The sequence below is a fragment of the Coccinella septempunctata genome, chromosome 7, assembly GCF_907165205.1.
Source record: "Coccinella septempunctata chromosome 7, icCocSept1.1, whole genome shotgun sequence".
NCBI classification, from domain to species: Eukaryota; Metazoa; Arthropoda; class Insecta; order Coleoptera; family Coccinellidae; genus Coccinella; species Coccinella septempunctata.
Genome location: NC_058195.1, coordinates 13,183,946 through 13,207,660, shown reverse-complemented (window position 1 = coordinate 13,207,660; position 23,715 = coordinate 13,183,946). Strand labels below are relative to the sequence as shown.

Below are 23,715 nucleotides of genomic sequence, written 5' to 3'. Positions count from 1 at the left end.
TAACTAATTTATCAACGAAAGACTAGAGCCCAACTGAAAACAGTAAAAGCCCATAATATAATTACTAAATCTACTTTCATATTCATACCATGTTCAGCAGAATCTCAAATTTCACTTTGAAAATATTCTTTTCTTTCAGTAACTCTTGTATTCTTTTTCTCAATTTCTGATTAGTCTTGAATAAGGAAGCATCCTCCCCAGATTCTGAAACGGCAAGCGTCACTTCATGGAATAATGAATAATCTTATAAAAACAGAAAACAGGTAAAAAAGGTTAGTAGTTCTTACCAGGAATCCATTCACCATTTTCGAACCTCAGGTTATTTTTTCCCAATTGCAATAAAACAGTACGATTGTCCAACACTAAACCCTCTCGTTCTTCATCATGTGAGGTACGTAATTTTCGACATGGTGTTTTTTTCGGGGAAAATTTTTTTCGAAAAAAAGGCATTTCGTTCCATCAAATCATATACACTATAAATCAAATTACACTCTAAGTTATTTGTTCAATGTCCTTTATGAATCTCTTCCTAGCAGTACTAACAAAATTGATTTTCTATATTCATTTCACGGAGTTTATTTATTATTTGTATTTATTTGTTTCCATGGTGATGACAGATTAGAGGTTTGCAGTGGTCTATGTCAAACATTGAACTCTATGGGAACCCCCATAGAGTTCAATGATGTCAAAGAGATAGTTGTCTATATTGACAACTCTATGCTTTGGTCTATGTGTTATAACTGTAAACTGTCAATCTGTGGTAAACAGGCAAAAATATCAAAATATGTGGTTAACTATTTGAAGTAGTGATTAGAAAAACATTGTTTTGGAAGATGATTAAACAATATATGCATTGGTTGAACTGTATATAATTTTTTTTGGAGTTTCACAATGTGATGTAGAATGAGTTCTACTAGTGAATATAGTGATGAATCTGACGACTCTTCCTCAACAATGGACTCTTATAGTGATATCGAGGGCAAAGACTTTTTCAAATATCCATCTCCTTTGAGGCTTACCAAAAGTGTAGATATTTCTCAGAAATCTTCTTGGTCTGATAGTTCAAATAGCGATGGCATTCTTGGTTGTACTAAAAGACATAAGAAAAAAAGACTACCGCCAATTGGTATATTTTGGGATATTGAAAACTGCCAGGTGCCTAGATTCAAGAGCGCCTCTGCCATTGTACAAAGAATCAGAACTTTTTTTCTACAAAGTTATCGAGAAGCAGAGTTCATTGTTGTCTGTGATGTTAAAAAAGAACACTCTCAAGTGATTCAGGAACTACATGACTCTCAGGCAAGTGGACAAGTGGCGTCAAATTGTTTTTCATCTTGGTTGCGTTCACAAACTTACTCTGAGCAAGCTCTGATTACTCAAAGCATTCACAAACGTACTTTTAGTTCCTCAGAGTATGCTCTCTGGGCATGGCCATACTCATACTCTACTCTCGCAGTAAGTTTGTGAACGCAACCCTTGGGATTTCTCTTACAAATAACCCATTTTTCTGAATAATCTTACAATATATTCCAATCTTGTTAAGGTGTGTTTTTGCTGTAAGACTAAGAACTCAGGGTTTAACTTCCATACAATAAAATATACAAGTTACCTAGTATATGTATATAAATCCTAAGAACTAAGATACAAATATTATGACTAGAAATTCGGTCATCTCCATACTAATGGTGCGTTCATGCAGAGTTCCTAAAAACTGAGACCTAAGTCAGCTTGGTAATGCTTTCAGTAGAGTCACATAATCGTGTTTTCTGCACAGATCTTTATTTATCATCCAATCTTTCAAAGTTAAACCAAGCATAGCAACTTCAAGTTTTGTTACTGATGCTTTGGACGGTTTCAGGGTTTCTGAGCCGTCATGGGTCATGGCCAACAGGATGCACTGATTGAAAGCCCCCCTTTTCAGTGTCAGTAGAATGTTTCTCTTGAATACATACTCGGTTTTTCCATATGCTGTTCATGATTATGAATGAAATTTTCAAATACCAAAGCCATATGAAAGCCAGTCCATCCATCTATGGACTGGTGGTCTAACCTAAGATCTAAGGAAATTGCTACAGTTTTTTTAGGCATTTCTTTAATTTTTGGTTCTTAGGAAGGCAGCATAAACTCACCATTATTTCTTAGTTTTTAGGAAAAGCTAAATAAACACCATTAGTGCATAAGGATATGAGTTGTGGGGACAGAAGATTTTTGATATTACAATTTTAGGTTAATGTGATACACGTTTCTTCAATATCTAAGAATGCTGCTGATGAAAAATTGAGACAATCTTTAAGACGTTTCGCAGAAGTCCATCGACCACCTTGTGCTGTGGTTTTGATATCAGGAGATGTTAATTTCGCAGCTGATCTGAGCGATTTGAGGTTTAGGAGAAAAATACGGGTGATATTATTACATAATGCCAATGTAGCAGACGCACTGATTTTATGTGCTAATGAACATTTCCTTTATTATGATCTCATTGAAGATTTACCAAGGCAGAAAAAAGAGAAGGTAAATATTAAATTCTAGAAATTTTCTTGGGAATTTGTTTGAAGAGCATTGAAGATAAAGTGGTGAAAGCTAAATGCACATATCTGAATATTGACAATTGATTAGATACCAGTTTGTTGTACCGACCACACGATATAGTCACTACAGAATGGTTGATTAACAATGCCAGCTTTTTAACTTTTTCGTTCAGCTGTTGAGAAAGAAAATTTCATACAAAAGTTTCATAATCTAAAATGAATTTTTAAGAAATTTTTTTATATACTAAGTGAAACCTGCAGTCCTAAAGTATAACTAATTCAGTTTAGAATGGCATTGCTATTATAATACAAAATTTGCTCTTCATGAATCAAGAAGCCGAACACCTAATTAGGTTGGGTGTTTAATAAAAAAAAGTGTAGGTTGTCTTAATTCGTTCTGAATGCCCCCAGGTGCTACCTGATGAAGTAGCTATTTTAGAGATAACCAATTTGCCGTTAAACTGCAATTTTGGAAAAATCAAAGCACGTCTTAAAATTCTGACCGACAACTGCGGTGGTAGAGTAGAAGATATTCATCCAGAAGGTAGAGCTACCGTCAGATTTTCAACATTGGATTTCGCATTAAGGTGAGTTTGTTGTAGAAGCACGAATGAAATAATAATTATTATTGATTTGATGGGGTCTATTGATACTCAATGAAAATCCATAATGAAACTAAAATCTGTGAACAGTTCACCCTCCAAAAACAAATTGTTCAGAAAACTCGAGGCTTCAATATGTCGTACTATCAGAAATCATTCAGTTTTTTAATTTGTCTACAGGATGTGCGGAAGTTAAGCGTTAAATGCAATTTTTGCTCCATATATCCTCTCATCTTGTTAGGGAAATCGATATCAGGACATGATGCATATTAAAGCATCAGCAACCTGTCAAAAATTATTAAAGATCCAAGATTGAATTCAGGCGAATTTGTCTGTTTGTCTGGGAAAACCTCGGATTAGCCTGTTGAAAAGAATACTCCAAGGAAGGCTTTAGACTACGTTTTACTTTTCAATTCTCCACCATTCCGCCGTCATCTTGGAAGAAGTAAGTAAAATAAATTCCTCCTGTGTCTCGGCGGGTACAGCTAGTAGTACTTAAAATTAATAATTATGTAGATAACTTGAAACTCAATACAAATTAATTGCAAAAATTGCTTAGGTTGGATTATCGGCATTAGGAGAATAATGCTATTTACTTATTAACTTACTGAATATTATCTCGAAATGCATATAAATTCCTTACATATTATGACATTTATACTGTGTGAAGTAAGAAATAAAATTCATAACGTTATTGAAGGTTTTCAAGCAAAACTCTTGGATCGGTCAAACAGAGTGACACCATAATTTTTTTTCAAACAACACCAATTTTTTTGCTGCCTTGTTAGACGGTGCAACTTACCTAAATGATGGTGTGAAAAATTGGTACTGTAGATAACAATTCAAAACTATGTCATCAGTTTGTGAAAAAACGAATGGCGTAATGAGTAAAATTTTTATGTGATTAATTGAGAACTAAAAGTGATTTTTCTGAGCGTTTTTATTGCAAGCATTCAATAATTCCGTTGTTAATTCTTTTTATCCACACACTGTAATGATAATTCAGAATGAATAAGAGTCTGGTAATGGAAACAAAAGTTTACAATACAAAAAAATCATTAAAAGGTGAATAAACTAGGAAATGCATTCCGAAAGAAAGTATTTTACAGATTCACAGTTTTATACAGGGTCCTTATTGACCTTATTTCCTTTACCATTTTTTTGGTTCAGCTATTTAAAGTTCTCATAATATCATATTCATCATATCATATAATGAGCCACCTCTGGAAAAATAAAATTCATAAAACATAAAAATTTCAAAGTTTTATGATATATTATGTAATGGTCATAATGAAGAACCTGGAAGATATGGATGGAATTTCGTTCAGAGAAGATCATATTAATGAAAAACTATATTTCGAAAATCTTTCCATTCCGTAAACACGTTTGTGAGATACAACTCAAAATTAAATTTTTTTAATAGATTTTCAACAGCCTGTATCCTTTCGACCGAACCTAATTGGAAGAAATGGCGAAGAAAAAATTCTTCATATATGTACAGGATGGGCAAAATTCGTTGTCTACTGAGTGGATCTCGAGAACTATAAGAGCTAGAAGAAAAACAGTTCCGAACTCTTTTTCAGAGAAAAAATAATGAAAACCATAGCCTCCTACGATTCTTCGTCTTTGAGTTATTAGCAAAAAATGAGATTTTGACGATTTCGAAAAGTTCTCATAACTTTTTTGTCATTGAAGTTACAGATCTGAAACTTGAACCTTCTTAAGCACTAGACAAAAGATTTTTTTTCCGATTCGAAATTAACAAATTCAATAAAAGTTTGCATTTAGAAAATGAGAGTTCGTCCAATTGATTCAAATGAAAAAATATTTTGAGCTCGTCAGTGGATTCTACGTAAAAAAGTGCCTGTAGAAAGTTCAAGTTTCAGATCAACTTCAAAGATGAAAAAATGAGAACTTTACGAAATCGTCAAAATCTCATTTTTTGCTAATAACTCAAAAACGAAGAATCGTAGGAGGCTACGGTTTTCACCCTTCTTTGTTTCTCTGAAAAAGAGCTCGAAAATATGACATCAGTTTTCTTATAGTTCTCGAGAACCTCTCAGTAGACAACGAATTTTGCCCACCCTGTATATGAACAAGTCAAAGACTCACTCATATAAGAAACCGTACAAAATTCAATGTCTAATTAAGAAAAAATATTGCAAAAATTAAATTTTCCTTTGGTTTAATTTGAATTTTCATCGAAGTTAGCGTTTAAAATTACAGAAATTTTTTATATATTTGAGGTTGTTTTTTGTATTCCCCTTGGGAAATGCATTCTCATAATTTCCAACACGATTCCAATACTGATTTCCGGTATCCTTCTGACCAATTGTTGATTAAATTTCAAATAAGTTGATACTCCCAACTGTTCCATACTGTTCAGAGACGATTTTGGCATATTTTTCTAGAACTCGCAAAATGTAAACTAACGCAGAAAAGTTTTTACTTAAACTACTTTATTCCAGTGAGGAAAAATTAGTCTTTTTTCTCTAAAGTTCGATTTTCAACTGCTTATCTTTATGGTCAAGCGACTCTGAAAGATAATCTACCGCGGTATTTTGACAAATTATTATCAGTGTCCATATGTGGAATCAAAAAAATCGCCTTCATTCTTCGAAACGCAACATTGATGTTTCAGTTGCTGGTTCAACTGGTGGAATGAGAATCGTGAATTGATAAAAAAATTTGTGATCGCCTTATTGATAGTGAAAATGGCGCATTACAACAAACCCTACGATAGAAACTCCAGGTAACTGCAACCCCTCACAATTTCGAGTTCCAACCCGAAAAAGATAATAAGCTCTGTTATTAGAGATGTTTCGGATATAAAGTGATCGTAGGCCGCCATTTTAGATGTGAATCGTTTCGTTAATCGAAAATGATTCGGTTTTAAATTTTCTAGATAGTTTTAATATCGAAGCTATGCATACGTCAATTTTCCTACTATTTATTGAGATTTATCCGATTCATTAGTAAACTGGTTGCGAAAATGTAGTAAAATGTTCGACCGTATTTTCAAAAACATAGTTTATATTAACAATTCAGTCATACTAAAATCGATTTCAATAATCAATTTTTTCTTGTAGATTTTTTTTATCCTTTTTCTACTCTACTCTAATTTAAACTAGGGAGAATCTAGAAAAATGTGCATGTGGAAAAATTCTATCAAAAATGTAAAGTCACAATCAGAACCAGTAATTAGTGACTTACATTAAGTTCAAAAATAAGTAACAATTATCCTTTAATAAATGTATGTATATCTAGATTCTGGATGTTCCTAACACTAATTCGTAGAAAAGATTTTCTACAGGCTTTTAATTCACATGATGTGGTTGCTATTTGGCGTAGGGCCAATATGAAAATCAAAATCCATAAACTAAATTTATAATCGCTATTCGAAGTGTCTAATTTACTCTTGGACGTAAACTTTGCGTCATTATTATTTGGCACCTTTTTTTTTCCAGAGCACAAAAACGTATCAATGGGGAAGATGTATATGGAAGTAAGATTCAAGCATCTGCCCCCTCTATCAGGAATTACTCAGGTAATCTAATTTTTTCATATCCAAAAACAATAACATCACATAGCCATTTTTGCAATTTGCAACCATTAAGAGGCCAAGAAGAAAATCAATTTGAGTATTTATTAGAAATTATACTTTCTAAGTTTTTGTAACTTCTAGGGAGGAAAACAAAAAACGAGAATATGAATTACCCATCAATACCTAGTTTTTACGCTGCTAACCCATTGGACATTTCTCATATGATTACAAATACACCATGGAGGGTGAGTTGAATTAATTAATAATACACGTGATATATTTTTCTTTTCATGAATTTATGATAAAAAATTTTTGTGATATCAATCTATACAAGCATGAAATTTAAGTTGTAACAGGTGAAACTATAAATATTGCCATTGCTCTTAAAATGGCCCCATCTTTTTATCTTGGTCAAATCAGAAAAATGATGAAGGAAAAAAGTTTTTCTTTTGATCTTGGAAATACACTGTTAAAATATATGTACAAGTAAAAGACTCAGCCTGTATATCTGTATCAGATATAATTTTGAAAACGTAATCATGTCACGCTTTGAAATGGAACTGTCACGGTGCACAACGTGATTTTAAAATCACGATATCGCTCATCAATAGTCTGCATAAGCTTAAAAAGTTCAAGTAAAATGAATTAGTCTCTTTGGGTAATACAAATTTTGTTCGTTTTGTGGAATCAAGAGCGATTCTAAATATTGAGTCATCGAACTTTATTGCTTGTTGTTGTTTTCAAAAGGGTAAACTGATATCATAATCACTTTCAAATAGGCAAACTACCCATTGCCCCCACCAGCTTTTCAACCGGATCCAAGTCAAGCTTCTGCAAATATTCTCTGGAGACAGGTGAGCACATTATGAATATGCACATAATGAAGTGATAATTATCATTTATTACCAACTGAATTGAAATTTTCACTTGTTTTGATATGAGAGTGTAATATTCAACAATGATGACAGACATAAGGCCGAATCTGACATTTTGAGGTCGAGTTCGGAAACAAATTCTTTGAGCTCCTTCACAATGTATGATCAGTCTATTAGAAGCATTACTGAGATGAGAAATGAGAATTCAGTTCACTTATTGCATTATACCCATTTCTGGTTTCTAATTTTTCGTTTTGTCAGTGCGAGCGACCTCTGGCAAGGGATGCTGGAGAAAGCAACTATTTCCGTCCAATCCAAGGAGCCCAGAGCATGTTAAGTAATCCAGAACCAAGTTATGATATGCGCATTTCTGATATCAGACCCAGTAACTCAGAAACAGTACAGAATATGAATATTCCTAATCGTAATCAGAAAGTCGGTATTGATTCTGAGGTCAGCGATGATTCGAAGGTAAGTACAGTCCATTTTTGGCGGTCTCGTAAAACAAAAGATCCTAGTGGTCGCAGTTCTGAGACTGAGCCATGCTGTAACGAAATGGGTCACCCTGTATATACTTATTCTAGCAGTCAGATCCGATAGATGAGAGGTATTTGATAGTAAACCTTCAGCATCTCTTAATTTGCTCCTAGATATATATATCCCTGAAAATACTGGGGGTAGTTCTTTTCTTCAATTTGATCGGAAAAATCCAATAGCCTTGATTCTATAGCACCCCAGATCATTATTATTATTTTATCGACAGATTCGTCCCCAAACTCATTATTCATGTTTGAAAAATATAAGTTTATGTTATTAATGTTCTCCTATTTTTTCCTAGACTACAAACGAAAATTGTAAACTACAGAACGCAGTTGATAAGCAACCTGTGGATTTAGTCATATCAAATTTGGATTCGTCAATTGGATTATCAGATTTGAGGCGTTTATTGACCAACATGCTCAAAGAATATGCTATGGTGAGTTTCAGATTTAAAATACACCTAGTTGCGTTGCAAATTTCTGAAAAAGCTTTCTAATAGTTCCTGAAATTTTGACATCATCATCAGAACATCAATTAACGATTTCTATCTCCAGTTAATTAAACATCAAATGTCTTATTTCAGATTTGTAATTTGAAGATTTCTACACAAGCAGATGGATCGACATCCGCAAACATCAGGGTATCTAGTCAACAAGAAGCTCAATTTGCAATATCACAGCTTCATCGACAAAAACTTGGACAGAAAAGAATCGTCATATCATACGCTCAGAATAATGTTTCTGATCCTGAACATCTGAAAGCTCTTATAGTTAACATTCTGCAGGTATGTACAATCATGTGTTTCTGATCATTGTATTTCATCGTACAATAAAATTATCTGTAGGAAGGAAAACAACTGTTGTGAAAAATCCAATATATCTTTTCATTTGCCTTGCAAAAGAAGAAATTTTAAATTAGGAGAAAATTTCAGTGGGTTTCACGAAGAATTTTCATTTTAGACTATTGTAGAATATTAAATTTCACCTTCGACCATTTAAACCAATCTAGAAATGGTAGGTTCTTGCTTGTTTCAGGAAGCACCGGAAAAATGCATGGCACTTTTCAAATTTATGGCTCTATTGGAATCGAGATATCATTGCACTATATCTGTATCGGAAGTGAACAAACTGAAAGACGTTTGCAAGATAACGGAAGAGCAAGGCTGTCGCATCATCTCACTCACCCAGGAAGTTAAGGCTTCTCCCCCTCCAAACTTGAATAAGGTATGATCGAATGCCAAATTCCCAGTGCTCACGATTAAGATGAAATTATTCTCCAGATTATTTTATCCTACTGTACAGTGCACTGTCCGAACGGTCTTCAGTCTGGCGGTTGGTGTGAAATCAACACCATACAATCACCGAATGTCATGATCTCACTGAAATTTTTCTGCAATCAGTTGTACACCTTGCTGGACATTCATATGGGTTCGTTGCCCTTCTTAAGGTGAGTATTCGATGAGAGCTTGGATTAATTTGTAGCTTTCTATAAGAGCTGACGAATTTTCAATTCGTCAACTGACCAGATCAGGCATCAATGTCGAAAATAGACGTAACATACATTTGTAGAAGAAGAAGAAGACTTTATATTCCAAACAAAACACAAAAATTTCATGAACGTAAAACGTAAACGTAAACAAAGTTCGAATTTGATGCGCATGATCCGAATAACCTATCAAAAATTACCTTTGACGCCACCGTTTTTAACACAGTGTAGCTAGAACCTTCAAAACGTTATTTTAGAACGGTTTAGTTAGAATTCTTGATTGGATCTGTATTTTTCAATACAGACGACTGCGTTGGTCGAGTTTGTTACTTGGTTATTGGTAGAAGTGTGAGAGATCAGGGAGTTCCTTATATTTGCTACGAATTGAGTCCAACTCCTAAGTTGGTTATATTCTTTTATATTTCACTAATTCATTTTATCTTACGGTGTAGTTAACTCTGTTTTTCCATGTTTCTCTAGTTTTCAAGCATGTTATGAACAAACATTCCGTATTCCGTTGCCCGTTGATGATACAGGGGTACCCTTAGAGCATTTTGTGATGTGTGTGCCTAATATTTCTATCAAACAAGTTGGACCAAACAAAACCATAAAGATAATTAAAAGAGAGAATAAGAAAGTTGTTAACGATGAAGGTAAACATATAATTGAAGAAACTGGTTTCGTCCAATCAGTCTATAATATTAATCATTTCAGAAACATTTCTCAAGGGTGTACCACCATCTATAGCTCCAAATATATACTTGTTGTGCCGAGAAGTGGTCGATTTATTGCGAACTATGGATAAATGTCAGTTGCCGCTGGCTAAATTCATTCCCGCCTATCATCATCATTTTGGGAGACAATGTCGTGTAGCCCACTACGGTCATACGAAATTGGTTGATTTGTTTGAGTCTATGTCCCATATTGTGCAGGTAGGTTTGCTCAATGAAATACCTCGGCGGCTACTCAAAACATGATTTTATGATAATTTATTTAGATCATTGGCGATGGCACACGCAGGCTAATCACACTGTCACATTCTGCACAAATGAGGAGATTCACATCTGATTTGCTCAAAGTATTAAAAGTCCAGCCTTGCAAGCAGATATCAGTATTAGAGTTCCCCGCTGCTTATGAAAAAGTCATTAACAAACCTTTCTCCCCAATTGACTATGGATTGTGCAATTTCGAAGACTTGCTGGGCGAACTGCCGGAAAATACCATCGTTTTGAGCAAGAAAGATGATAAACTCACGATTGCCGTTCCTAAGAGAGAGCAATCGCCCAAAGAAATTGCCAAAACTAAAGAGTTTTCAGTCGAGGTGAGTGTTATTTAACTGTGAGTTATGATTTGTTTAGGTAAATGAATTAGTAAGCCCATAGTTTTACCTTTTTTGGTAGATTCACCTTTTCGGACTTTTTTGGCCCTTCGGCTCAACCTAGCGCTGCATTTTTCATTTTTCAGGAATAAATACAGCAGATAAGGGTCACATTCATATTCATATCAATTAATTCCAGGTCAGTCAAAGGCGCTCTTCCAATTGTATTGAATTTTATATGTTAGGATTGGTTATCGTAGGTTATCCTCGAAAGTTATACAGGGTGTTTCCAAATTAGACGTGAACCTTGGAGGAGGTGTTAGTATCACTCATTTGCTGCCGTTTGAAACATATTTATTGATAACCAAAAATCAACAGTTTTCGCGATATCTGAGTTCTTGTGTTTTTCGAAAAATTCCTCATCTTACTTCATTTTTTGTCAATTTTTTCTATGTTGACCAAGATCGATTATAATTTTGGATTATTTTCATCAGAAAAAGATATGATACGTATGAAAAAAGGAAAACTATCCTGTATTAGATGTTGAAAAAGAACTAATATTATTTAAAATTTGGTACCTATAGGAAAAAAAAATCAATTTGTAATCCCAATTTGCCTGCAACTTTCGAATTCCACAAGTCATATATGAAGGAATTACCAACTTTTAAATCATACTGATTATTTTCCAACATCTAATACAGGATAGTTTTGCTTTTTTCATACGTATCATAACTTTTTCTGATAAAAATAATCCAAAATTATAATTAAACTTGGTCAATGTGGAAAAAATTGACGAAAAATGAAGTAAAGTGAGAAATTTTTTGCAAAACACAAGAATTCACTCGGAAACTGTTGTTTTTGGTTATCAAACGGTAGCAAATGAGTTATACTAACACCGCCTCCAAGGTTCACGTCTAATTTTAAAGATCCTGTATGTTTGCCATCGCGGACTTTTTTATAGAACTTTTCGAGCTTGACAAAATTGCACTGGATCTATCTCTTATAGTTTTAACATCGTCGGCCATAACAGCATGATTCACGACTTGTTCGTGAAAAAATCGATATTTCGATATTGTTCGTCATTTCTCCTTTGTATAGGAATGAATTTCACACGAAAACTTGTGAAATTCCCATCAAAATCATACATCTGGTTCCCGAGTTATGTAAACACCCTCATCAAATGTAACATTATAGAATTTGAAATTTACACAATATATTTCCCTGGGCTGGGTAACTGGCATGTGAATTATTGGTTTTTGATTCTGTCAGCTGCACAGGGAATTGAATTTTCTGCATCATCGGATTCTGGATCTTCGAATTTACACAAATTCATTCAATGCATGAACTTTTTAGGTGGTGGAACTGTTGAGACATTCGCCATACTGTACCATAATTTTTCATAAGTTTGTACCTGCATATCATCATCATTTTGGATACCAATGCAAAGTATCGGATTATGGTTTCACTAAATTAATTGAATTATTTGAGGCAATACCAGATGTAGTAAAGGTATTGAAATCATAAGAACAACTAACTTTGTGACCGCGTTAACTGATTAACAAAATCTGTTGGGGACTTCATATGAGTGTTGTCATTTATTTGTGGTAAAACGTCAGGATTCTCTCAGTTGTTCATCTTATTCGTTCTTTTTACAGATTATAGAATTATCCGATGGCGAAAGAGCAGTATGCTTAACATTACCTAAAATGTTGAAAGTGCTAGGCTCTCAGCTCTTGTCCTTGATAAAGAATTCGAGCCTTTCTAGTATTTCTTTGGAAGATTTTCCTGTTTTGTATCTTAAAGAATTTGGATATCCGTTCAAACCAGAAGCCTATGAATGTGAAACTGTTGAACAAGTTATAATGAATCTACCTGAATATGTTCAGGTGAGTACCCTTTGTTAAAATACCCCCTGAAATAATATTTATAGTCTGACTTGAGAACCTCATTGAACAATAGGTCATATAAATTTTGAATACACATTGGAATCTTGGCTTTCTGGAACAACGACCATAAATGTATCGAAGTGATTATTAAATTTTTTTTTCGATAGATGTTAAGAATCCACATAAGATTTCATGATAATTAAAGAGTATTTATGCATTATGATAATATGTAGAGTAACTTCTTTTCCCTCTGTATTGTGGACTAGTAGGAAAATATTATTTCAATTGATTTGTTACAGCTTCTGCAAACTTCAATAGGCTCTTACATAATTCCAGTAGAACAAGATCCTATCCAAATATTTAAAGTGAGAGCATGGTCTATTCTGTTAGAACCGCCTTATTGCAAAGAATATGCTTTCTTCAAAATTGAATACCATACTAAATATAACAGCCATTGGACAGTTGAAAACCTCAATGAACTGAAAAATGTATTATCGGTAAGTTATTTCAAGGTTAATAGTGAAATATGTATCAATTCAAGTTCCATTTCATAAATTTTTTCAAATACCTCCAATAATTGAATAAGGATATATATAGGATATATCGAAGAGTGAAATATTAATTAATTTTTCATTTCATTACCAACTTTAGTCAATATTCTTCGATTTCATGATGTTATTGGATTTTTTACAGATCTCATATTCTAACAATAAAAACTACATATCCTTGACTAGACAATACGTCTTGGCCGCTCAATTGTACCAGGTTTTATATAATAATGGTGGTCAGATTGTCTACAATGAATTAGAAAGAGGCCTTTTTGCTTGCTATGGCAACGAAATTAAATTAGAAGACTATAATATACATTCGCCAAACGACCTCATGAAGTGTTTCAATTTTTTAATCTTTCTCAGAGGAAGTGGACCAAATCCTCTTATAAGTTTCAATAAAATTCTTGCAGGTGATTAACTTACTTACTCTAATTTGCTCTATGTGTGTTAAAAAACTGAACACTATCGATAAATTTTAATGAAGTTGGGTAGGAATTGTTCAACATCCCGTTTCGTTTTTATCAGATCATCAAGTACCACTTCCGACTCCTTTGCAAGAAGTCAAACCGATAAGGAGAGAAGAAGAACGCAGTTGCAAGTGGTTACAAATCGGACATGATGCACCTCATCGGAAAATAGCACCACCCAAACCTGATACCCCACCTTCTCCCGTAAGTATACTTCATTCACTTATATTTTAGCAGTCGGTTGGCCATGGAAATTTGACACATTTCACTCTGTATAGTACGAAAATGTGGGGTTATGACGCTTGTCAAAACATTTTTGGGTTTTAAATCAACGCTATGTTGCCCGTTCTACGTAAAAGTTTCTGTTATTACGTATTTTATCGCAATGTCGAATCTCTTCGGAAAATATGTGACAAACATAATTGAAGTTTATACAAACTGATTGAAGTCATACCAAATCCAGTTATTTGCATGGAAAATATGAGAGATCAGTATAATATCATAATATGCACTAGCTTGAGGAGAGTTAATGTTCGTTATCTTCTTTGGCTTACATCATTTGTAGATTTCGAAAATATTAACTCGAAGATGAAATGCATATGATGCAGTGGTTGGGGTATCTCCCGAAGGAATAAACAGATAATTACAAGAATGTTAAATTCTTTAACAAAAATCATCTTGCATCAATATAAGTAAAAGGAATTGAAGGAATTCTCAAGTTAAGATGAACTTCACCTTTGAACAAAAATTTCACTTGAATAAACAAGTAACAGGGCAACTGGCGCGTATTTGTGGCTATTCATCTTAATACATTGATGTAATAATAATAATTATAGGTATTTATTAGTACCTTAAGACATTTACATTGTATAAGACAAGTCAAATGAAAAATAGAAAAATCCATTTTAGGGAACTCATTCTCCGATGACATTTATCGAAAATCCTGTAGTAAACTTTTCGCATTATTTCACTCAAACATAAAATTCTCGAATGCCACCACTTTTTTGGGTCCCCCAATAGAAGGAAATTCTTTGTCATCCTCTTCATTCACAATCTTTCTGATTGTGGAAATATCCAGCTGAAATATATGTCGTTTAGATTCAGATGAAACATTATAAACATTCTCTTACATTGAATATGTTCGCTACCGTCTGACGTACCTATTGTGGATTTTAGAATATCAGGGTATAACTATTTGAATGAGCGGACCTGAATTCTAAATAGCACTTCCGGAAACCCTATCTCTTTTTTCAATCACTTTCGGCATTTTCGTAATAAAAATTGATATTAGTTGTGGCAACGACGTTATGACATTAACGACATTTCATGAGTGCCAACCTAACTTCGTTCTAGTTACAAAAACTTGAGAAAATTATTTCATGGCCAACCGACTGCTAAAATAAATTTGAATGAAGTATAGTATGTTATGCAAATAATCGATTTCCGCTTTTATGAGCATATAATTTTTCATTGATTTTTTCCTTTATTTTTTCAAGGGGACTGTTTTATATTGGAATTCTCCTAATGCCTATGGGGGAAGTAAAATTACAGTGAGTTCTGTTTTTTTTCCTTTCAGTGACCAACATTCATATGTAACATGATCTTGGACTTCAGTTCAGCAACAAGAACATAATATAATTGATTAGTGTTTTCAGGACTTTTCGATACGGATGCCTCTATTCCAAACACCGAGATTAATGGAGAAGGATATAAAGGAACTGATTTCTCCAGCTCACCAACTTTATGCAGGAGATAACAATCCATGGAGCGTCAGAAATAATATTTTTCAAACTTTTACACCTCCCGATGCAACGGAATTACCTCTGCCTGATAAGCTTATATCCAGAGGTGAGTAAACGTTTTACTTACTATGATGGGGAATTCGGGTCAATTGGGTCATTACTGCATATGCAAGTTTAACATGAATTTTTAAAATTCGCTGCAGAAACTGTATAAATTCATATTTCAAATAGAGGGTTTTAAGTAGCTTCATTTCTCGTACACAAAGTGACAGCTGCGCCCCTTAAACTTTTAGTTCTCTTCATATATTTGAACTGGTCCTATTGACACTTTAATGGAAAGAATTGACTTTGGATTCTTACAATTCTCAAAGAATGGGATTAAGTCTCGTTTACCAAATAACACCTCGTAATTTTGAAGAAAATATCTTCATTTATCTGATCAACGTTAGCGATATGTTGTCCTTTGTTATCTATTTAATCTGTAGTCCATGTTACCAAATATTTCAAATCAAATCGCAAATATTTCTTCCTGAAATAAAGTTTTCAGTTCAGGTTCAAATTGCTCATTTGAAATGGGAAGTATTGAGGATATTTAATAAAAAATACATTTTTGTCTGAAGAAGAATTCCCATTCTTGTCTATAGGCCATATTTCATTCCATTGTTTAAACCAAATGCATCTTATAACATCAATTCAAAATATGAGGAACACAATTATTTTTTTCTAGGAGTTATTTCTGATGACTCCAATGACTCTGGAGTGAACACAAAATTGGACATATCTCCATCTGACTTAGATAATATGGGGGCATCCCTCAATCATAACATGGAAGGTAAAAAGAACTTATGTTTGGATTTTGAATAGTTTCAGTCAATCAAGGAAACATAATATGTCATTTAGAATTCTTGAAACTTTTGCAATATTTGATTGTCTCATAAATAAATTTTCAGCAGAGGAAAGAAATGAATGTCAAAGAAACCTACCTCAAGAGAATACAGAAAGTTTGGTAGCTAAATGTTCTTTTATGCGTTGAGTAGCTCTTTATAAAGACTCTCTAAAGTGGAGGTAAGCAATACCCAATTTTTAATTAATTTATCACAGGATGATGAACATACGCAAAAATTGAAAGTGTTATACCCTAGACATGTAGCGAGAATGTCTTATATCCACTAAATGAGCATTGTTCAATAAAAACCACAGAAGTAACATCTTAGGTATAATAATTTTTTATTGCTGTTATAGTCATTTATCAAGTTACATCTAGTAATGAAAGATTGAATTAACATAAACACACATATTTTGCCCTTGAGTGTACATCAATGACTGATTAGTGAATTAATTACTTTTTTCTCGTCAAAATTATATTCAACTCACTCTTTCAGGTATATAGCCAACGTGTGCGCTATATTTTTGGATTTCAACTAGACCAAACTCCAAAACTAGTCTCAGTGTGATTTTGTTATAATTTTACTGTGTGATTTAACTTGTTTGTAATCCAGTGAATTGCATTTTATCGAGAGATCATTTTGAAACGACAAACTTTGATGAAAACCACATTTAATGATAATGAATGAATATTTGTTGAGCAGGAGAAGTAATCAATATGTAGAGAGAGAGATTTTATTTTTTTATTACTGAAGACCTTCTCTTATTATTAAAATTTGATCGTGGGGGATATTATATTATTTCCAGACTCAAAATGTTTTGAATCTAAAAATTTATAATACTCTTCCGAGGTCGATTTATAAAAAAAAAAACTATTTCATAATTCCTCTCTTTTGTATTTTGTTTGGTTTAATACCCTCAACTATTTTCATTTTAAATGTTATTGTTGTTACAAATTGTATTGTAGATAGTTGGCATTACTATCCAATATGAGAACGAAATGATAATAACAATTATATACATAATGTTAACAGAATATTTATGTAGATATGTTAAAAATTAGCTGAAAAATGTTGACATTGAACAGTATTCGAAATGAAATTGAGTGCAATACTGAAAAATCCTTCAATAATGGCAAGGCAATAACTTGTTCCAAAATGATCTTGTGTGAAGACTATTTAATATATTTAATTGTAAAATCTGAAGCATTCCTACTTTGTTAAATGTATTTTGTGATTAGTATTGTTATTGTTCTTTATTTTTTTGCTTTATACCGTGTTTTTTATGTTTTTTTGTCAGCGTTTATAAAAACCAGCCCTCAATGTCCCGCCACTGAAACATCAGTTCAGTCAAAAATCAATTCAGCATTTATATAAATTCATTTTCCTAAATATTTATTTTTATGAAAAATGTGACAATTAATTTATGAAGTAGTATAGGAATAGAATTGAAATTTTTATCTGTAATTAATATTTTTTAACAAAATCAGTACTGTAAAATTTTTGTAAAATGTTAGTAAATCCATTTTTGTACTTTCATTTTGGTTTCATATTTCTGAATGAAGGTCCAAAAGTTCTTCTGGAAGTGTTGCTGCGGTAGGAGATCTGCAATAAGGAGTGGGGATTCAAATGTACAGGGTGGGCAAAATTGGTGATACCTGAACTACAACTTTTTAACCCAACGAGATAGAGGAATATGAATGGCACATTACGGTCGTCTTTTTTTGAGAAATTAATAATGCCATCAACTGCATTCCTCTATCTTCTTTTGTTTTCGAGTTATAGAACAAAATTAAAATTTCAACTTTGGTCATTGTCTCAATTTGTTTTTAAGTTACGATGTTGAAATGAAAACATCAAAAAAGTGTCTGTAGAAACACATTTTTGATAGCAATCCAGTGGCGTATTATGATTTTTCCAACAGGTATATTTACTGAGCTATAACATAAAGTTGTGTTTTTTCTTATGAAAACAGTAGTTTAAAATGACTGAGGGCGATGTATGACATATTTCTGAAACGGTAAATAAATAGAGATTCCATTCAGTAATTTTAAACTACTGTGTTCATAAAAAAATACACAACTTTATGTTGTAGCTCAGCAAATAAACCTGTAGGAACACATCATAGTACGCCACTGGATTGCTATAAAAAAAGTGTCTGTATGTTTTTATTTCAACATCCTAGCACAAACAGAAACGGAGATAATGACCGAAGTTGAAATCGTTCAAATTTAAATTTTCGCCTATAACTCAAAAAAAGAAGATAGAGAAATTTAGTTGATGGCATTGAAAGTTTCTCGAAAAAAGGCGATAAAATGGCACATTCATTTTCCTCTATCTCGTTGGGTTAAAAAGTTGTAGTTTAGTTGTCACCAATTTTATCCACCCTGTGACCAAAATTCGTTGCCTACTAGAGGGATCTTGAGAACTATAGCAGGTAGAAGGAAATGGATGGCACATTCTCTAGCTCTTTTTTCATGACTAATCCAAATCTGAAAACAGAATCGGCCTATCATTTTTAGATTTCGAATTATTAAAAAAAATTGAGATTTTGACGATTCCGAAAAGTTCTCATAACTTTTTTGTTTTTGAAGTTACAGATCTGAAACTTCTTAGATACTTTCATACGTAGAATCTACGGACGAAAGATTTTTTTCAATTCAAAAATAAAAAATTCAATAAAAGTTTGCTTAAATGCGAACAAATGAAAGTTCACCTTATGATTCGAAATGAAGAAATATTTTGAGGTCGTCAGTGAATTCTGCGTAAAAAAGTGCCTGTAGAAGGTTCAAGTTTTAGATTTGTAACTTCAAAGACAAACAAGTTATAAGAACTCTACGAAATTGTCAAACTCAAAAACGAAGTATCGTAGGAGACTGCGGTTTTCACCATTCTTTGTTTCTCCGAAAAGAGAGCTAGGAAATGTGTCATCCGTTTTCATCTAGCTGCTATAGTTCTCGAGATCCTCTCAGTAGACAACGAATTTTGCCCAGTCTGTACAGTGACTTTATCAAACAACGTGGGGACGTTATTACCCTTTTTTATTGGTCGTTCTGATAAAGTGGCACACATGCGTCATTTCATACAATTTTCTTGTTATATTTGGAGTAAAAGATATTTCAGAAGTGCCAAAAATAACAACATACCACGATACAACCTTCTCAAAAACCCTGTATCATGGGGGGTTTGATACATCCAATATTACTGCAGTTCTTTGGGACTCAAAAAAACAAAGACCAAGATTCCACCAAAATTGGGTATATAGCCTGTGTCGAGCCCAGATTGCCATCACCCTTGACTGCTAGTAGTATAGATAATTTGGAGCACTTATAGATCAAGGATCCAATGGTATCAACTCAATTTCATTACCAATTCAAACTGAAAAAAATATCTTGATCTTTATAACCAACACGATGAGAGGAGTATTTCCAGATTGAACACCAGGTCAGACTATCAGAGCCGATCCATTAAATCTTGATCGGACCATTCTTGAAAATATCGCTGAAGTTGCCCCAAGCAATAAATTTTAACAGAAAAACGTTTATGTCTCAAGACAAGCTGCGATCTCTCGAAATAAAAGTACAAAAACACAAACTTTGAGATAATAATTATATTTAAAATCATTTCCGGTACAGCATTTTTGGCCATCATCAGTACTATTGTCAATGTAATCGCAGAAGGGTCAAGGAAAAATCTTCATATTTTCACAGAAATGGTTAAGATTTATTTCTCGACCCTTCTGCTATAAGATCGACAATAATGATGACCTAAGGCAGAACGTGCTGCACCGGAACTAAATAAAGATTTATAAATGGATATACAATACAATACAATTATATTCACTATACTAAAAACGTTTCAAATACAAAGCTATCAGTACATTCGATATATGGTTTGGTCAAAATTTAATTTGAATCAAGAAATTATTTACTTGGTGTCACTAACGTCCTGTTTTGATTGGCAGTAATTTTAACTTCTTTCACTTTAGCTGCGAACCTCAAAGTATTTATTGATTCATTATATGAATCATTAACAGGAGACACATTTACAATCATTAGGCATTTACAATTGCCTCCTAAAGAAGACTGCAGTAAGAAAGTCAGTTTAGAATTTCTATATGGCACGTGTGTTTCTTTCTTGTATAATGCCATCATTACATTCCCTAAACTAGATAAACTCTTGTTGATATTTTTTGTTTCGGCTAACCGTTCATTGCTCACAGTTTTGGCACTTTCTGAACCTGCTAGATCTACCAAACTTATTGAACCTATATAAACATCATCTGAGTTATTATAACGTGCTTCAATGTATAATTTAGTCACTGCATGGGACCTGGAGCTGTGTTCATTGAAGTTTGTGACGGCTATTGACCTGCAAACAAGAAATAATGATATCTGTTATTTCAGGTATATAGGACCTCAATATAAAATGGGCTATAACAAGTGAACAAAAGTGTAAAATGCATATGAAACAAAGAAAAATTCCTAGTTATTAGGAAATTCACTAACCTATTCTGTTGGGCTTGGAACACATACTGCAATAGTTCTTCAGCAGAGGATATTGGCATTATCGTAAGATTTGTAACTGTTGTTCCTTTACCTTTATTGAATTTTATTTCCAATGGTTTTTCATCTTTGATTTTCATGAGGTCTCTGATATTTTCATTATATATTTCAAGAAAACTAGCATCAATTTTGAAAGACCAACCCTTTTTCTCCATTTCCATTTTTCTGTTGAATATCAACTCTACAGATCTCGGTATCATTCCTTAAATTAATAAATTAGTATCTTTCATTTTCTACACATAAAAAAATATACCTAGAGATTCTTTAGGATGTTGTTCACCTTGCATTGTGTAAGTTTTACCAGAACCAGTCTGCCCATATGCAAATACACACACATGATATCCATCCATGGCAGACTGAATGAGTTGTGATAACTCTTGGAATAAATCTTCTTGGGTTGCATTCTGATCAAATACTCTATCAAATTTGAACTCTTGAGCATCGTTAGCTTTAACTACTCCACCCGGAGCTAAACTTCCCCTCAATCTTGCTATTTCTATCGAGTTGTTATCAGAAAAACTGAAGTTGCACTGATTTATTTTTTCCAACTCATTCAAAGCTGGTCTCACCCTGCAGAACACCCTTATGTTACCTGAGAACATATTCAATGAATAAATAAAAATAAAAACTCCTTTATCATTTACAATCATATCACCTTTAAGGTCTTGGATTTGATTATGTAATATTCTTCTTAGCTTCTCCCCCTGGAAGACTTCATTCAAGAGATTTTCTTTATCTTTTGAAAGATTTTGTGCTTCTTCATAATATCGTTCATATTTACTGTGAATATTAGCAAAAGTTTCTTTCAAGTTTTCCAATTCTGTACATTTCTCTTGATATTTTTGTCTCAGCTCTTCCTGATGTTTTGTCAATTCATCATTCATTGAAGTCAGTTTTTCTATCTCTTCTCTAAAAGATTGCTGTGATGATTGTAAATCTTGGCAAGTTATTTTTGCATCTGAAAAATTGTGATGGATATTCAACATTTTCAAATTGAAATATTTTTCTCTTTATACTATAAGTCAAAAGAGTCTCTTGAAGCAATAACATTCATCACTCTAAATTAGGTGGAGTATAACTTCAGTAGTCTGGGCAGATATTGTTCCTGGATATGCATGGACTATCAAGGTGTCTCATTGAGAGACCATCCTCTGTGCCTGAGGTCAAAAAACTCTTAGCTCTTGAGAGGAAACAACTGAGTCTAGTGACTGGAGCAATGACTGGCCATTTGTTTAACAAACACTTAAATAGAATGGGACTGACTAGCCGTTCCCTGTGCCGCTGGTGCAGGAGCACGGAGGAAACGGTTGAACACATTTTGTTCTTCTGTATCAACCTTGAGGACTTAAGGATGACACATCTAGGAAACAGAACACCCACAGCTCCTATGGTGAGAGGGACACCTCTCCGTCGACTTGTGGCATTTTTGTCAGCATGTCACAGAGTGTGAGTCTCTCCAACTACAAGCGGACGAACAATGGGTCACGAGGCCTCAGTTCAGCCCGGTGGGGCACCGCACGTAGAAGAAGAAGAAGATCAAGGTGTCTTTGGATTATAAGGACTATAAGGTTTAACAATCAAAACTCGCAAAAATAATTCTGACCCGTGCTCTTCCCAACATTAAGGTACACTAATATTTTCTACTGAAGTGCCTGCTCTAAAGACTGTCCAAACCTTTGAAGTTGTACTGCACATATATGAAAATTTTCAAAATGAATATTTTACCTTGAACACGTTTTTCATATACTTTCATATCCTCTTGCAACTTCTTGAAAGTATCTTGAAGCAAGAAAAACCTAGTTTTATAGTCCCAGTCTGGTACTTTAGTCTTCTTCATAACTTTATTCTTCACTTCAGAATCACATGTTCCTCCTGGTCGTTTTATCGGAGCCTTTGACATTATAGTTGGTTTTATTATTGGTTTACTTGAGTTAGGTTTCATTGAGCTCCCACATTTAGGCAACTTGTTAGCATTAATATTTGTAGCTAAAGTTCTCCCAGAATTTACTTTCGATAAAGGTTGAATACTTTTGGTACATGTTCTCAAATCACTAAATGATCTCGATCGCCTCATAATTGTTCTTGGTTTTCCACCAATTGAAGGTAATTCTGGTACATGATCTTCTGTTGAACTTTTACCAGATTTTGATGAAGTTGCTCCTTTGGATAACGTATTTGATGAATTGACAAGTTTACGATTGTTTCCCAATAGATTTCGTGATGAAATTATTTGTTTGGAGGATGCAACATTTAGAGTATCGAATGAATTTGAACGTCTCAGTATAGGTTTTCTCACATTATGAATTAAGTCAGGAACTTCATCTGTTGTTGAGGGTTTTCGGGATTTACTTTCGAATTTTGGAATCCTGGACATATTCACAACACCAAAAAATTTCCTTGTAGAGATGTTAGAACCAAGCCCTCTCCGTTGTCTCTCTATTGGATTAATTCCGTTTAACTGGGCATTCGCTCACAAAGATTAAAAGAAATAAAAACTTGAGTAAATATCAGAAAAAATGCAGAGAGCACAACATGGGATTGATATTTATTTTTTTTTAAAAGCACAAATAACAGAAAAACGTTAGATTTCAAACAGAGACATCACAGAACACTATAATTACGAGCACAGAAGACCGTTAACTTCAAAGTTTCAACCACAGAACACTATAAATTAAAACAAAAACCATCTTTGCCAAAGAGTAAAAACAAGAGGTTGTCTCTGGTCTGG

General features: G+C 33.5%; 2 protein-coding genes across 6 annotated transcripts; one reads left to right on the top strand and one right to left on the bottom strand.

Annotated features, from left to right (window-relative positions):
• The first annotated feature begins 764 nt into the window (after nt 1–764).
• Nucleotides 765–17,961, top strand: LOC123316506 (meiosis regulator and mRNA stability factor 1). 5 transcript variants are annotated; one of them, XM_044902614.1, is made up of 24 exons: nt 766–1,299; nt 2,227–2,511; nt 2,940–3,115; nt 6,598–6,677; nt 6,816–6,919; nt 7,454–7,528; nt 7,811–8,020; nt 8,388–8,525; nt 8,673–8,873; nt 9,124–9,312; nt 9,369–9,535; nt 10,055–10,227; nt 10,289–10,506; nt 10,572–10,895; nt 12,246–12,401; nt 12,548–12,778; nt 13,078–13,275; nt 13,472–13,739; nt 13,855–14,000; nt 15,293–15,346; nt 15,452–15,644; nt 16,266–16,370; nt 16,489–16,603; nt 16,921–17,961. In XM_044902614.1, exons 1-23 carry the CDS (start codon nt 904–906, stop codon nt 16,569–16,571), a joined length of 4,170 nt encoding a protein of 1,389 aa, XP_044758549.1. In that variant the 5' UTR covers nt 766–903; the 3' UTR covers nt 16,572–16,603; nt 16,921–17,961. The 5 variants fall into 5 exon arrangements, with proteins under 5 accessions (XP_044758550.1, XP_044758549.1, XP_044758548.1 ...); XM_044902613.1 differs by having other exon boundaries at nt 15,443–15,644; nt 16,492–16,603; XM_044902612.1 differs by having other exon boundaries at nt 15,443–15,644.
• Nucleotides 17,962–20,017: 2,056 nt separating this feature from the next.
• Nucleotides 20,018–23,583, bottom strand: LOC123317205 (protein claret segregational). The gene is made up of 5 exons (XM_044903616.1): nt 22,713–23,583; nt 21,643–21,945; nt 21,241–21,579; nt 20,931–21,189; nt 20,018–20,793 (listed from the first exon to the last, which is right to left on the bottom strand). The coding sequence occupies exons 1-5, from the start codon at nt 23,359–23,361 to the stop codon at nt 20,346–20,348; spliced, it is 1,998 nt and encodes a 665-aa protein (XP_044759551.1). The 5' UTR covers nt 23,362–23,583; the 3' UTR covers nt 20,018–20,345.
• Between the last annotated feature and the right edge of the window lie 132 nt (nt 23,584–23,715).

Excerpts from the sequence above, each read along its gene's own strand:
- LOC123316506 (XM_044902612.1), top strand. The coding sequence starts at position 904 with ATGAGTTCTACTAGTGAATATAGTGATGAATCTGACGACTCTTCCTCA. Across the intron at positions 8,021-8,387 it reads AGGTCAGCGATGATTCGAAG|ACTACAAACGAAAATTGTAA; the intron begins GTAAGTACAGTC and ends ATTTTTTCCTAG. Across the intron at positions 10,507-10,571 it reads CTATGTCCCATATTGTGCAG|ATCATTGGCGATGGCACACG; the intron begins GTAGGTTTGCTC and ends TAATTTATTTAG.
- LOC123317205 (XM_044903616.1), bottom strand. The coding sequence starts at position 23,361 with ATGTCCAGGATTCCAAAATTCGAAAGTAAATCCCGAAAACCCTCAACA. Across the intron at positions 21,190-21,240 it reads ACATCCTAAAGAATCTCTAG|GAATGATACCGAGATCTGTA; the intron begins GTATATTTTTTT and ends TATTAATTTAAG. Across the intron at positions 20,794-20,930 it reads TTCCAAGCCCAACAGAATAG|GTCAATAGCCGTCACAAACT; the intron begins GTTAGTGAATTT and ends TCTTGTTTGCAG.